The 16,247-nt window shown below is 37.5% G+C and overlaps 2 protein-coding genes across 2 annotated transcripts; one reads left to right on the top strand and one right to left on the bottom strand.

Annotated features, from left to right (window-relative positions):
* Window positions 1-3,846: 3,846 nt before the first annotated feature.
* Window positions 3,847-6,965, bottom strand: LOC118275125 (adenosine deaminase 2). The gene has a single exon (XM_035592990.2). The coding sequence runs from the start codon at window positions 6,889-6,891 to the stop codon at window positions 5,359-5,361; it is 1,533 nt and encodes a 510-aa protein (XP_035448883.2). The 5' UTR covers window positions 6,892-6,965; the 3' UTR covers window positions 3,847-5,358.
* Window positions 6,966-12,186: 5,221 nt separating this feature from the next.
* Window positions 12,187-13,960, top strand: LOC118275169 (adenosine deaminase 2-like). Its single transcript, XM_035593035.2, has one exon. The coding sequence runs from the start codon at window positions 12,305-12,307 to the stop codon at window positions 13,820-13,822; it is 1,518 nt and encodes a 505-aa protein (XP_035448928.2). The 5' UTR covers window positions 12,187-12,304; the 3' UTR covers window positions 13,823-13,960.
* Window positions 13,961-16,247: the final 2,287 nt, after the last annotated feature.

Here is a 16,247-nt window from a genome sequence, read left to right as displayed (position 1 = left end):
TTTAACACACGAACTTTTACCAATGACTGCCTCGTTGGTCGAGTGGTGTAATGTGTAGCTGCACTTCCGCCTACCCCTTTGGCGATAAAAGGCGTGACGTTGCAGAACTTGTACCATTTCTCACCATCAGGTTATTCATATTATGCTTATTGTTATGTTATTCATAGTTTGCAGCCCAATATCTCAAAACAAGTAAACTTCTAAAACTGTAGCGAGTTCTTACCGTTATAATCACAGAAAAAATTAAGTAAAAGTGGTAGGTAGAGGCACATATGTATACTTATATACAGTAAGATTTTTAACCGACTTAGGTTATCCGACTGTGTGTTCCTGCGAAAAAAGTAAAACTTCCAATGAGTAATTGTTTTGGTAAGTTTCCAGTTGGTAAATTCATACCCCAATACGAACAGGAAAAAAATAAGAAAATAAAATATGTTTACCTAGATATCTCCTCTGCATATCTACTTACTTTTTCCTTATTTTTGTAAAATAACTATCGTGGGACATATTTAATTAAGTAAAAATCACGGTTTACTTACGTTCCCGAGTCACAGAGGGACTGTCCATCATGAGCAGCGTGCGCAGACGCGGCGACGATGCGCACTCTTACTCCTACTCTATAACTTGAAACTAGTAGAGCTTTTCTCCATTCATTTAAGTTGGTAAACCGTGGTCAATGATTTTAAGTTTTTTTTTATGGTAAAATCCGATGGACGAGCAGACGGTTCCCCTAATGGTAAGCAATCGCCAGCCGCCCATGGACACTTAAAACACCAGAGGCGTTACAAGGGCGTTGCCGGTTAGAAATTTAAGAGTTGTTGGAGAATCGGGGATTGGGAAAGGGGTAGCTGGGTCTCTGATTGATAATCTCACTCACACAACGCAAGCGTTTTTGTGAGGTCATGGTATCACTCCGGTCGAGCCGGCCCATTCGTGCCGAAGCATGGCTCTCCCACACTAGAAGTTATACTTACTTCCTTATTGTTTATTGGTAAGTACGTAAATTCTCATTTCTACAAAAATCTATGTCGGTCAGCAGAGGTTATCTTTAACTAATAAGGTCTTACAATGACGTTATAATAGATAACTTCGATGTCTCTTTCTTAACCTTTCCAAATATGTATTTCGAAAGCAATGGAACTCTATAAATATCTAAACCCTTAGTACGAGTTTGTTTTACGTTTAACGAGATCGAAACGAGAGCGCGTCCGGCACTCTGATTGGTTGGTTAATTCGCGCCGGCCAATCACGGCGCCGAACGCGCTCTCGTTATACATAAACATAAAGCAAAATCGTATTAAGGCCTCAGATATTTATAGAGACTAGCGGATTTACCGGGACTCCAGCTAGAAAAGCAGGAGTAGGAACGGGGTGGTTTTTAGTCAGTAAGAGTCTGACACTCCCTCTCGCCTCACCCAAGGCAGAGAAGTCATTGGATGAGTTTCTCTTCTTAAACAAACTCTATAAATGCAGCTTCCTTAGTATCTAGCATGGATTGATACTAATCTTGAATAAGCTGATAGCATAGCAACTAATTAACTAAAGCCGTTTATTTAAATACTAAAGTCAAGGTAATTAATGTTCTTCAGAGTGTGACCTGTTCACTAAATCTAAAGATCGAACAAGAAAGTAGTGCAGTTGCATTAACAACTCAACCAGAACAGTCTTCGAGAACATTCTTCCAATATTATGTTACTAAGTCACATTATAAAAAATAAATGACCCACTTTTCGTTACTCCAAACAAGAATGAAATAGTATCGATTAGAGAATGAATTGAATAAACTCCTTATAATAACAAAATCACGTACAATTTTATAATAATAATTTTATTGTCTGTCTGTTCGTTCGTACGCTTTGCTATGCCAATTTTCACTTTAGAAGATTCTAGAAAAATGTTTCACGAAGTAGTGTAGGATTTTCTGTGACATTTTTTATTGGTTATGTTGTAATTTTGTCAATGCCACATGCTGCTGTATTGGGTCGCGGTTGTAAAGGCTTCTAAAGTCTTGCAGTCTTGTTAAATTGTTGAAGGTAAAGTCATGAGTTCCAGGTTGATCAAAAAAGCATGGAATTCAAGTGTGGGAGAGCCATGCGTCATCACGAATGGGCTGGCTTGATTGGAGAGTGATAAGACCGTGCGTCTTACCAAAAAACCGACGTGAAACAACCTTGAGGTTACTGGAGTTACTTACTGAGGTTCCCAATCTTCCCAATCCCCGATTCAATCTTAAAAATCTAAACCCCAAAAAGCCAACAACGCACTTATAACGCCTCTGGTGTTTCAAAATTGCCGCCCATACTTGTGTTTCAAGTGTCCATGGGCGGCGGCGATTGCTTACCATCAGGTGAACTGTCCGCTCGTTTACCGGTTTGTTCCATAAAAATTATATATCCTTATAAACATAAATATTTTTTTATATAGATTCCTATTTGGCTGGTCACTCTAAATAAATCTGCTGCCCAACGTGTCGAGAGTTTGATTCCGCTTGGGAACTCCTATTTCTATAAGTAAGTGTAGGTAATTCATAAACATTTGATAATTGTGTTTACATATAATATACGAATGACTTGGGTTCCTATAAAATAAAAGTCCCGTTAACATAATAATACAAAACAAACATGTTGATTAAAGATGATTATTGCTAACGTTTATTGATAAATAATACGACAACGCGTCTTACGCATTAGATTTCCTATGATCCGGGATAGTACCTATCACTATTCTTAGAAATTAAAATATTATGTATTTACAATGATACAACAGGGAAATAAAACATTCGTGAGGAAACCTGGGCTTATAATTTCTGATTATAAGTTTGAAATCGCAAACCCACATTGAGCAAGCATGGTGATTAATGCTCAAACCTTTTCCGTGTGAGAAGAGGCTTTGGTCAGCAGTGGCCACTTATAGGTTGATGTTGATGATGATGACAGTGATAATATTGTTGACTGCCTCGTTGGTCAAGGGGTCGCTAGTGCGGTTGCTGAGCAAGACATCTGTCTTGGGTAATCGGGACGGGTAAGGTAATCTAATTTAATTTGTTTAGGTTTCTCACCGTGGTATTGAGTCTGTAATTGTGTCCAGTGTGTGGAAAAAGGGGCGCCCCTATTAAATGGGACTCATACACATAGCTGGTGTAAAGTACTTCTTGGGTACCTACATAAGTATTGTACGCCTGTTTTCAAGTAAACTGTCTTCTTAGGTTCGATTCCCAGAACAGGTCATTACCTATCTACATTTGAGTACCTACTGTTGACGTAACAATTATCATAATTACATCACTTAATGAACCTATAATTTATCTAGACTTATAAACATGTTTTTCTAAACTATACATTTCTAATGAAAACTGTTGACATAGGTTAGCTCTCAGGTCAAACCGTCAGACTAAGGGTGCTTTTATACCAGAGATGTGATGCTGCGAAGATGTAATAGCTAAGCTGTGAAACTATGTGGCCGTTTCCACTGATACTAAGCTATGTAGCTGTGCGAGGATGATGCGCAGCTCGAGTATACGATGTATCGATAGTAAGAAGCCATCTTTAACACACATCCATAGCATTCGTCTTTCCATATGAAAAACATGGCTTAGTTGAGTCCGTTTCCACCAGTGCTTAGTTATATGTACCAATGAATATGATTGGTGGAAGCCAAACGCATCCATAGCAACGTAGCATAGCACACCTCTGGTGGAAAAGGACTCTAAGCCCCATGGTGTCTAAAAAGGTTATTCCATGTGCATGAATTTACGAACAAAATCTACTTAATTATATTAAACTATAGCTTCGCTTCTTTAAGACATATAGCCTGAAATAAAACGCATAAATAAAAGAATAAAGGATAAACTTATCAGATTTAATAAACAATCACAGATTAATTAATTAATTATTTACATAATTATAAAAACTTAATCGATTACAACCTCATTAATTATCGTATAAATTACATTAAGATTAATTTACATATACAATATCTTAACATTACCTATGTATATTAAAGATTATTTACATAGCAACTCGTTTACATGATTGTGTCTTTTAATAGATAAAACTAAAAATAAATCGACTTAATTATTATAAGGTACAAACAGGGTAAAGCAGTATTTTTTCATCGAGCAGTAACAAATCAAATTTTAGGGGTTTCCACTCTTACGCAATTACATTTCTACGTATAAAACGTAACTAGAAGTAACGTCACGCGATATTTCAAATTATTATATCTTCGAAAGTATTTGTATCCGTAAGAAAATAAAAAATATGTGCCTAATATTTTAAAATAATCTATAAGACGGACATTAAAATAAGAATTAGTCATCTACCCTATTCTTTATCCGAGCCAAGCATTGAATCCGAGACCTTACATTGAGTGTTCTTGAGACGACTCGACCTACAAGTTCCGTACTACTTAGTAATTGAGATATTTAAAAAAAAACTTTAAAAACATAGCACGCATCAGCTGATTAGTGTCAATGAACTATCTAATTGTGTGTCAGTGAACTAATGACACGATTTTTTTTAATAAACATAAATGTAATATAAATTTGGTATAGGTACATTATTAAAGTACTACCTACTTGAAAACTCTTTATACATATTTGTTCTAAAACCAGATACATATAATCTTTCGATCTAAAAAATATATTTGTATAAAGTTCACGTAACACTAATAAATAAATAAATAATTAGTATGATTATAATGCACTTCGTAATAACGTATGTCTTTGAAGATAAACCGTGGAACTGACAATAGCACACAGTTCTTCTGTCTAAGAAACATTGCAAAATCAACCTTAAACTAACTATAGTTTAAGGTTTTCTTAGAACTATCTAAGAATATTATTTATAGACACAGTCATTCAATTAAACACTACGATGTCTCAGACGTTTTTTCACCTTCTTTTTTGATGGGTTAATATTCCACTGACTTCTCCCGCCTTGTGCGAGGCGAGAGGGAGTGTCAGACTCTTATTGACTAAAAACCACCCCGTTCCTACTCCTGCTTTTCGAGCCAGAGCTCCGGTAAACCCGTTAGGTAGTTTGCAGCTCCGGAGCTTTGCACGTAGGTGCAAAGATATCTAAGAGACATTGTCGAAAAAGAAAACTTTGACTTTGAGCCCTAGACGATGACATAATTATGTACATAAGCGTATATTTTATAATTGCATTCACTGAGATATAAATAAACGATTGCATGAAAATAGATAAATAATACAGACACTACTCATAAAGTATAATCTCACTTCTTAGTTCCTACTTACTGTATACATTTGTACTGAGTTTATATTTACAGGTCACGATACGCGCCATCTTGTCAAAGGCGGAATTGTATTCTTAAAGATTTTAAACCTAAAAGTGTCTAAACTACATTAGTATCTAATAAGGACACATCAGTGATAACATCTCTCACAAACCTATCCCACCGTTCGTTGAACACTTTGAGCAGTCTCGCTTTACCTTCATCGTCCAGCGCACTGTACGTGATGGAGTTCAGGGCGAGCTGCTTCAGCATCCTCAGGTCCGCGTGCTTACTGGCCACGCCCATGAACGCCACGAAGAAGTCGTGAGACAGTGGCTCCGCGCTCCAAGCGCCAGGGTCGTCGCTGGACAGCACTACAGGCGCGCCCATAGCCAGGTACGAGGCCAAGGGGTGGTTCCTCACATCGTGCACCAACGACAACACCACGTTGGAGATCACATTCACTTCCAAAGCAATGTCCTTCTTCATCACAGCTGACATCAGAGACGGGTGCTTCGTCAGAGCGTACCCGTGGCCTATCCTCTTCGAGCCTAGAAGAATTGCGTCCACCAGATTCTCGTCAGCTGAAGTTCCTAGCCAAGCTGTCTCTCCAGCGTGTAGGTAGAAATTTATATCGCCTTTCGCTTCAGATAGTGCGGGTAGAAAATCTGTCAGCGGTCTTCCTATGTCTTCTTGGCCCACAAGGTCAAATCCTGCTATCATATCTGGTTCCTCAACTTTCAATCTCCTCGCCATGTTCAAAGCTTCCAGCACCTGGTCGATGCTTTGAGCTCTGTGTTTAGTTATTATCAATTTAACACCGATGAAGTCTGGATGTGTCTCAATGAATTTTTCTGTCACTTTCTTGTAGAGATCGAGTAAATATTTCTTATTGTGTTTTGTGCCATCTAATTCGTATAGACTTTGTAGACCGGAACGAATTTCTATATACATAATGTTATCATCATAAAACTGTTGTAACGTTTCATACCAATACTTCTCCCGCACTGGTCGGTATGAAATTAACGATTTAATAGCAAAGTACACTTTATCAAACCTCTTCCAAACTGTGTTAATGTCCACGAAATTGTAATCTTCACCGTCATCTTTATCAAGTGTGAAATATTTCTTCAATTGTGAATCAAAGGCCGCGGGATCACCGGAAGAATTCCTGAGTTCGCTAACAAGATCCCACTTAGTCGGACAAGGTCGGTCTGGGGTCGTCTCCGAGAAATATAATCGCACATCGTCATGTGAGTAGCACGCGTACAGATGGTCTTCATACGTCAATTTCACTAGAACATCGGCGCTCAGCATTAGCGAGCTATGCACGTGTAGCACTGCACCTTTGGGCATCCGCTTTATAATTTGGTACACTTTAGATTTTTCAATGTCCTTCTTGTATGAGAAGTAGTGTTTAGAGAAGTTGAAATGTTGCGGGTTGATGTAGGACTCGTTGAGTTCGTTCATCTTCCATTTCATGAGTATATCGTTTGCTATCGTTTCATCTTCATTTAGGTGTTGTTTTCCACCGACAGCTGTGAGTGTTTCTTCGTCTAGTAATGCTCTCCTTTCTTTGCTGTAGTTATCTGGGATGATTCTTGCTTCTACGATAAGGAGGCACAAGATAGTGAAAGCGGTTACTGTGTCCATGTTCCGTGGACATTCGGCTCTGTGTCGTAGTGTTCACGCCTCGGCCGATACTATGGAACTGTGCGGTCCACTCGTTTATATATGTCGTAAAACATTTATTGTTGAGTGGATAACCCGTGGTTAATGAACGCTTGGTTTATAGCGGTGTGTCGGTGTGTCACAGTTAGTTATTTAGTAAAGTGCTTAATTGTATTTTTAGAAGATTTTGGGTGTTGTTTGAGGTGAATTAAATAAGGTGAAAATCTGATCTATTCGAAAAACACTACAATATTTTTTTTTATTTATGATCTAGTTCTGTATGATTGATTTAATGAAGGTCTACAAGTACCAACAGTATGAATATATTTAACAGGTCGGGGCAAGGCAGTCCGACGGGACATTGCGGAAAAAAATAGTGGGACGTAGGTACATGCTGATTTTTTCCGTTATTATACCAAGTAGTTTATTTATTTTAGGTCGACGTCATACAATGAGGACGGATGACGTCTTTTGATGTACGTTGTAACAAGTACGCAATATTTCACTAATGTTATGCCTAAATAGAAAATTATTTGTATAGTCCACTGAACTGCCTAGCGGGGTACCGGGGCTCCGGCTCGAAAAGTAGGAGTAGGAACGGGGGGTTTTAGTCAGAAGAGGCCTAATCCACACTACCTTTTCTTCTTAAACAATAAATTTTCGTATACATAACGTTTCTTTGCTACGCACTAATTATAATTACGTAAAAATTATAACAGATGATTCAGGTATTTAATTAAACCCATAGATATGAACCAGTTTACCTTGGAGACAAGTTATTTGCGTATTTTATTATAAACTAACTGCTGCCCGCGACTTCATCCGCGTTGTACCTATAATCATTTGTAACATAATTTGAGTTGTTTTATTTTTTCTTAATAAAAAAAATTATATAATAGTAGGTAGCTTAATTTATTCCTTGGTACATCAGCTACCTGCCAATAAAACTTAAAATTGGTCCAGCTATTTCAGAGATTAGGTGGAACGAACAAATAGACAGACAAAAAATCTAAAACATGTTATTTTGGTGTGTGTATCGTATGTATATTCATGTAAGAGTCTGACACTCCCTCTCGCCTCGTCCAAGGCGAGAGAAGTCATTGAATGATTTTCCCCCTTTAAAAAAAGCAGTAATACTTTAAAAAGCAGTAATGGGGCACGATGGACTTGAGTCCCTTCGAACGCTGTTAATTAACAAATTATTATTTTTAATGTTTCAACTATTTAAATTGGCAAATTTTAATTATTTAATTATACTTTTTTAATACAAAATTATGCTTGGGTAGGCCTTGAACTGCGTAGGTTGAGGCCCCATATTCAAAGTTTTATTGTTATTGTATTTTTTTTAATTTATATCAGTATTGATTGCCTCTCTGATAGAGTGATTACCTACTCGTTAGTTTTGACTTTGTATAACCATAATATATACTCATACATATAATTTTAATTAGTTAAGACTATCAGCTATAACAACGCACTAATTCTTGAAATAACCGAAAATTCTCTAAAATACTTCGTCCAACCCGGTAATCGCTTCGGCTCCGGAGCTGCGGACTGCCTAGCGGGTCACCGGGGCTCCAGCTCGAAAAGCAAGAGTAGGAACGAGGTAGCTTTTAGTCAGTAAGAGTGTTACACACTCTCTCTTCTCACCCAAGTTGGATGATCTACCACCTTAAAAAAACGGGGCTAATCATACAATGACTTGTCCCGCCTTGAGTGAGGCGAGATCCGAGTATCAGACTCTTACTTCCTAAAAAAACCCGTTCCTACACCTGCTTTTCGACCCGGAGCCCCGGTAAACCCGCAGCTCCGGATCAAATCATCACCCCAATACCTAGAAAACGGTTGATATAATCATGTCACGTTTAACTAAACAGATAATTCAATAGAATAGACAATTTTCCCAGAACTCGCATTAACTATATGATTTAACTAATACAATTTATTTTAACCACAATAACAACTTAACAGTGTGATTAAATTTAATATTAAGTGAGTAACGAACAAAAAACATAATCGTTTAATATACATATAGGAAACATAATTTGTTTGTTGTTTATGTGCAAAAACTTGAAGAATTATAATGAGAACAAAAAACTAGTATTAATATGATGTTGAATACACAATAAGTGTTCAGTACCTCTACCATAAGTTTGAAGCAATAGTATTTGTCGATAGTCAATAGAGCGAAGTAATTTTTTAATATGATTGACGGAAGCCAAACGCATCCACAGCAACGTAGCACATCTTTTTGAAAAACAGCCTTAGAGCACTGATGCAATGATGATGATTGCTCAGACATTAACAAGATCAAGTCCCGAGTGAACAGGTTGCTCATAGATAGGCATGCTCGTCGGTCACATCATCGCTCAACTGAATCCGTTTCAATCAGTGCGATGCTTACCAATGAATATGCTTGAAGCCAAACGCATCACAACAACATATCCCCCACGACGTATCCCCCACGACATTGACGGGTGACGTCACAAAAACCATCCGGCTTCATAAGGGTTGGGTCAAAAATCACACGTGAAATAAATAGGATAGGTAAGTACCACGTTTGGAGTTACAAATATTGTAATGGAAATCAATCAAAAATCAAGAATTTAGAAAATGCTTCTCTCCTCCCCAAAGTCCCTATCTGTTACTTGTTACAGACTTCCACGTAAGTTAACAGACAGCTCCAAAAGTGATGATTAAGACCAAATTGATGCACCATTAACTTAAACACGACAATTGAATAACCTGCATCCGTCAATTTGATGGAACAGTGGAAATTCTTCAAAATAATATAATATACTTAACATTACACAAATAAATTGCATCACGCCTGCAGTTCTAGGGATCAACGATTCTATCTGACGGAAAATGCGTTTAGATTATGATGTATCATAATTAATTACTCGTATTAGTACTAGGTGAAAGGTCGAATGTACTATTATGTTATCAGTTTTATTAATTTACTAGCTGTGCCCGCGACATCGTACGCGTAGTAGCGTTTTCTCGCATGTAAATAATATGGTATTATGGCAAAGACCACAATTTTAGGTCGACGTCATGCAATGAGGACTGATGACGTCTTTTGACTGCACGGTATGGCTTTGTGTACGCAAGATTTCGTCCACCATATGTGTTTCCAGGAATGGGTGGACTGCCTAGCAGGTTACAACTTATTCGTCAACTCGGCCGCAATAAACTCGACCACGCGGTCGAGTTGGGAAGATTTAAATCTACCTATTATTTCATTGTGCATCTCGACCGTAGGAACATTCACTATGCGGTCGAGTCGACCCAGTTAATTTTTGAGATTTTTTTTTATTCGTCATCTCGACCGAGTAGAAAAAGTAGATTTGAGTAGAAAATGTTTAAGGCATATCATGGAAAGATTTATTTTGTTAGGCCGATTAAAATGCGTGCTGTGCTAACACAAACATCGTAGATGTTTCATTAGAATCACCCTTTAGTTTTGTAAAATGTAGCATTTTAATCATGACCTTACATAATTATATCCTGATTAGTTAAAATAGTTTTGTCTCTCTCTCGCAACTTAGAATTTTTATCGGTGGAAAGAAATGAACCTAATATTCAAATGAGCAATGTCTGATTAAAAAACATCTTTTTATCTGTCCTTAATTCTAATTTTAAGTTATTTTATATTATACAATATACCCAGAAGAACAAACATTTAATTAGAAACGAAACACTTTTGTATGTCACTGTACAATAATGCCTCATATTTTCAATGTCGGTCGAGTTGACGAATAAAAGATACGAATATATAGCTTCATCAACTCGACCACGTGGTTCGGCCGAGATGCATAATAAAAAAATAATTAGTGGTTGAATTTCCCGACTCGACCTCGCGGACGAGTTTATTGCGGCCGAGTTGACGAATAAGTCCAGGTTACCGGGGCTCCGGCTCGAAAAGCAGGAACAGGAACGATATGGTTTCTTGTCAGTAAGAGTCTGATACTCGCTCAGCAGGTTTTCCCCCTTAAAAAAAAGGATATTTATCACATAATTGCAGTTTTTATCATCTCTCCTCCCTTATTTAAGGCTTAACTTACTTCTCAATTTGGCCATGAAATTGTATTGACCAATTTGACCATATTGAATAATAAAAGTGCGTATGAAGTTGAACAAAAAGTAAATGTTGTCAATTCATAGTATCTTTATTATAAACTACTTATTGGTAGAAAACGCAGTAATAACATCACACCTCCTTACGCAAACGGGGTTAGGTTGCAATAACCTTGAATGTCACTCACGAAACATTTTTTGCTACTTACTTGAATTAGTTTAATTTTCCTTTAGAAATAAGTTCTAGATACTTCTGTATTCTTAGTAACTAGGTAGTAGTCTTAGTAAGTAGGCACTTGTAACGCCTCTGGTGTTTGGGGTGTCCATGGGCGGCGGCAATTGCTTACCGTCAGCTCGTTTACCGACTATAATACAAAAAAGGCATGATACTATGTATATTATGAAAATAAAAAAAAAACTAAACACGAGAGTACAAAAGCATTTTATATTATGTACTTACCTATTTATTAACATTGGTCAGTAGTCAGTCCACATCTAATAACAACGCCATCTATCGATTAGTACACGAACCATCAACTGTAACAAGACAAGAGTGACCACTACTCAAGTTCCCTTTGTTGGACACAAGCGCGATACGGACGCCACCTTGCGGAATATATTGGAAGTTTTAATAGAGGTCCGTGAGTGCTTGATTGTTCCTTTTGTAGTAGCAAAGTTGTAATACGTAGTTTTGCTAATACATATTATATAATTTTTGATAAGTAAAGTTTATTGTAAACAAAACCAACCCTATTACATGGGACGTATAACAACACGACTCAAACGGTGAAAAGTGGGTGTCCATTGTACAGGGGCAATCCGTACCATAATGTGAACCTCTGTCTACCTCTTCAGGGAAAAAGGCGTGACGATATAATAATTAAAAAACCAACAACATACTATATTTGAAATTTATTTAAAACAATGACTTTAATTTATTAAAATTAGACAATCATGTTTTAAAAACAAAATTCGCCAGTAAAAATTAACAGTAAAATAACAGCCATAGACAAACCGAATAAAAACAAGTAAAAAATACCTTTGGTCAGTAAAATAAAAGCCATAGACAAACGAAACTAACAACAAGACTAAAAACATTACCATTGGTCAGGTATAAACCTAAAATCTTCGCGACAAAGTTTCTTAACATTTGGCCCGAAATGACACTAATAATGTTTACTACAAAAACAATAACAAACAGCTGACCCGGGTATGAAATAATGCAGATAAAACTTATACAGTACCTAACAAACAGTATTTTATTAACTGCGAAGACGAGAACACATATAAACAAAGTGTAGATAAAAGTTTAAACATGGATACTGCAGTTTTCTGTGTCACTCTGTGTCTACTTATAAATGCAAATACAGCTGACGTTCCAACCAAATATTATCAAGAAAGAAGTGCTTTATTAGCCGAAGAAATACACACAGCTGTTGGTGGAAAAGTAAGCCTGAATGAAAATGAAACGATAGCCAATAATATACTGATGAAATGGAAGGAGAAGGAACTTAGTAATTCTAATGCACAGCGGATAAATTTTGCTAAACACTACTTTACTTATAAGAAAGATATAGAAAAATCGAAGGTTTATAAAATTATAAGGAAAATGCCTAAAGGAGGGTTGTTGCATGTGCATAGTACGTTGCTATTGAATGAAGATGTACTGATACAGTTTACGTATGAAGACTATTTGTATGCCTGCTTCGCAAATAATGATTTGAGTTTTTATTACGCTACGAAAACTCCAGACCAACCTTGTGCAACTAAATGGGAGCTCGTCAGTGAACTTAGAAACAATGCTAGTAGCACAGAAGCCTTTGATACTCAGTTAAAACAATATCTAACAATCTACAATGATAAAGGAGTAGACTGTGACTACCAAGATATGAACGCAGTTTGGCAGAGGTTCAGTAAAGTTGGCAAAACTATGGGATCTTTGATTTCCTACCGACCAATAAGAGAAAGGTATTGTTATGAGACACTGAAACAATTCTACAATGACAACATAATGTATGCTGAGATCAGAATAAGTTTGTACGGTGTATACGAATTAGATGGCTCGAAACACACCAAGGAATACATGGTAGAATTGTATAAAAATACGACAGCAAAATTCATTGAGGACCATCCAGATTTCGTTGGAGTAAAACTAATTGTAACACAAAGCAAAAGCCGATTTGAGAGTGTGTTAGCAGCTTTAAATATGACGAGAAGGTTAAAAGTGGAAATGCCAGATATGATAGCAGGATTTGATCTCGTTGGTCAAGAGAACACAGGGAAACCATTGACTGAATACCTTCCTATATTGTATGAGGCAAAAGATGAGATAAATTACTACTTCCACGCCGGAGAGACTAATTTGTCAGGAACTGCAGTTGATGAGAACCTGGTGGACGCAATTCTTCTAGGCTCGAAGAGGATAGGCCACGGATACGCTCTGACGAAGCACCCGTCTCTGATGTCAGCTGTGATGAAGAAGGACATTGCTTTGGAAGTGAATGTGATCTCCAACGTGGTGTTGTCGTTGGTGCACGATGTGAGGAACCACCCCTTGGCCTCGTACCTGGCTATGGGCGCGCCTGTAGTGCTGTCCAGCGACGACCCTGGCGCTTGGAGCGCGGAGCCACTGTCTCACGACTTCTTCGTGGCGTTCATGGGCGTGGCCAGTAAGCACGCGGACCTGAGGATGCTGAAGCAGCTCGCCCTGAACTCCATCACGTACAGTGCGCTGGACGATGAAGGTAAAGCGAGACTGCTCAAAGTGTTCAACGAACGGTGGGATAGGTTTGTGAGAGATGTTATCACTGATGTGTCCTTGTTGGAAAGTTAGACTTGATTAATTAAGTATAGAATTATGTGAAGCGACAGACGGTTGCGAATAAGTATTACTTAGGTACCTTATTTCGCGTTAAGAGTGAGAATAATTATTACTGTGTCATCTCGTCTCGACTGTTAGACATAATATAATAATATTACTATATACTTATTATTTTTAATATTAAATTATAAATGTGAAATAGTATAATATTAATATCATAAATATTATAAAATAATTTTTATTACAAATGTATGCTTGTTTGTTTGGATGTTAGTGCGTCAATCAATCTGAAACTACTGAATGGATTTTGATGAAATTTGGTTCACAGACAGGGTATGCTGCAGCTGACTTTTTAGCCCATGGGAATGCGAGCAAAGCCGCTGGCAGAAGCTAGTATATTCATAATTATAATGTAGGTACCATTGTTAATTACACGTGTCAAAATGAGCGTAAAGTAATATTAGTATGTATGAGTTGAGATCAAAAGTTTATCTAATAATATCGCTGGTTGATCATTAACATTATCAGAATTTAATTTGTTGGCCGACTGGTTGCAAGTCCGACTTGCAAGGGGCCTAGGGTTCGATTCTCGGGTCGAGCAAAGTATGACAGGATTTTTTCGGTTTTTCGAAAAATTTTTAGTAGTAGCACGGAGTCTGGAAATGTACCCAGTATATGGCAATAGGCTCACTACCTATTACATGGGACTTACAACATAAATGGTGAAAAGTGGGTGTAGGTACATTGTACAGTGGTATAACGTGCCAAAATGTGCACCTCTGCCTACACCTTCGGGCATTAAAGGCGTGACGACGATATATATTGTTTGCTATTATACTATGCCTAGGTATTATAAAGTTATAATACAGTAAGAATTTTAAAGTTGAACACTTGAAATTTACTAAAAACTCATACATGGTTTATTTATTTTCTTTATTTACAATAATGTACGTTATAACGTGTTTTAAAATAAATTGTAAAATAATAAATCTACCATTACATTGTATTATTATTTGATTTTAATTTTGCTTGGTACTGCATACAGAAGTTTATAGTGTCTATTAAGCACTAGATGTCGCTACGGTATCGCAATACGATCTTTTAAGGTACAGCCAACGCCATCTATGAGCGAGTAGCCAGTACTATCGAAGTAAATATTTGGAGAAGTCTTGGTTTTTTTAAAGTAAACTTTCGTCTAGGAGTTCGTTTTCTTTTCTCTTCTAATAATATCTTCTGATTTATTTCGTTGCGGAATCCAAGAATGTTTATTCACGTCCCTGGAACGCGGGCGACTTCAGTGTTCCAGAGTTTTCATAGTTGTATCTACTAAAGATCCTGGCTTGCAGGAGTTGCAGCGGTTTTGGGAGGCTGTGGCGGGCTTGTCCCAAAAAAGAGGTTACTCACCTGGGGTCCACTCGGTTGAGCAACCAATGTGACGGCGTGACCAGCTTGGACACCAGTACTAGAGTAGAACGTAGACTGTCGCAGTGTAGTGTAGGGACTCTGGTGTCTTTATAGTTAGGTAGCCCAGAGAAATGCATAGCTCTAACTATGATTTTACCAAAACAGAACCCGAATTCGAAATACCTGATTTTAACAAATAAATTCATTAAGTAAAGCGGCGAGAGATCTTACGTCACATTGGTCAACATAGGAATCGAATTAAGAACCCATAGCTTCACCCACAGCCACAGTCGAATAAACCAAGTGAAATTTACAATTCATAAAAGCAAAACTTATCAAAAACCGAAATCTTAAGATTTCTTTCGTCTCCCAAAAATGTGCGTCACGACGGAACAATTGTTTTGCCCAATTATAGCTCTTACACCGTTGTAATAAGGGCTATATCTGCGCGGGTCATCTCGGGTCAGAGTCGTGAGAATGACATGGCGGTTGAAGATGCGTTGCGTTGGTACTTGGATCTCTGCTTACTCCCAAACCGTGAGTGATTTATGATATAGACGTTTTTAATGGAGATTGTCGGGGTTTTTTTAAAGAAATTACTACTGTACGTAACCGGACTAAAGTAGAATTAGGTATCTACTGATTAAAGAGTTCTCAGGTTCGATAATTAGGTAGGTAAATTGGAATTCAACGGAGTACAATGGCACTTCTTCTTTAGAGAAGGTCTGTCACAGTTTAGCAACCACCACTTCAGCAACAGCCAAGTCAGCAAAGTTTTACCACGGCCATTCAATTTGAGAATTTAAAATAATTGTAACAGGATACATTATTCAATTCATATCCTGACTAGAGCCACTTAAATCAAATTGTTTGGGGGTACAGGCAAATATTATCAAAACAGGGGTCCAGCCATTGTCAAATTGACCGAATGATTGTCGGGGGAACGAATGTATGAATGGTCCTATTGTCAGATTAAAGTATTTTTATTTTAGGGGAAAAGTTTGGCGGTCTCCGTTTCTGATGGGTGATGTGT

This window comes from Spodoptera frugiperda, chromosome 11 (genome assembly GCF_023101765.2).
Source record: "Spodoptera frugiperda isolate SF20-4 chromosome 11, AGI-APGP_CSIRO_Sfru_2.0, whole genome shotgun sequence".
Taxonomy (NCBI): domain Eukaryota; kingdom Metazoa; phylum Arthropoda; class Insecta; order Lepidoptera; family Noctuidae; genus Spodoptera; species Spodoptera frugiperda.
The sequence above is the reverse complement of the archived record's forward strand: the minus strand, read 5'-3'. Positions and strand labels throughout refer to the sequence as shown.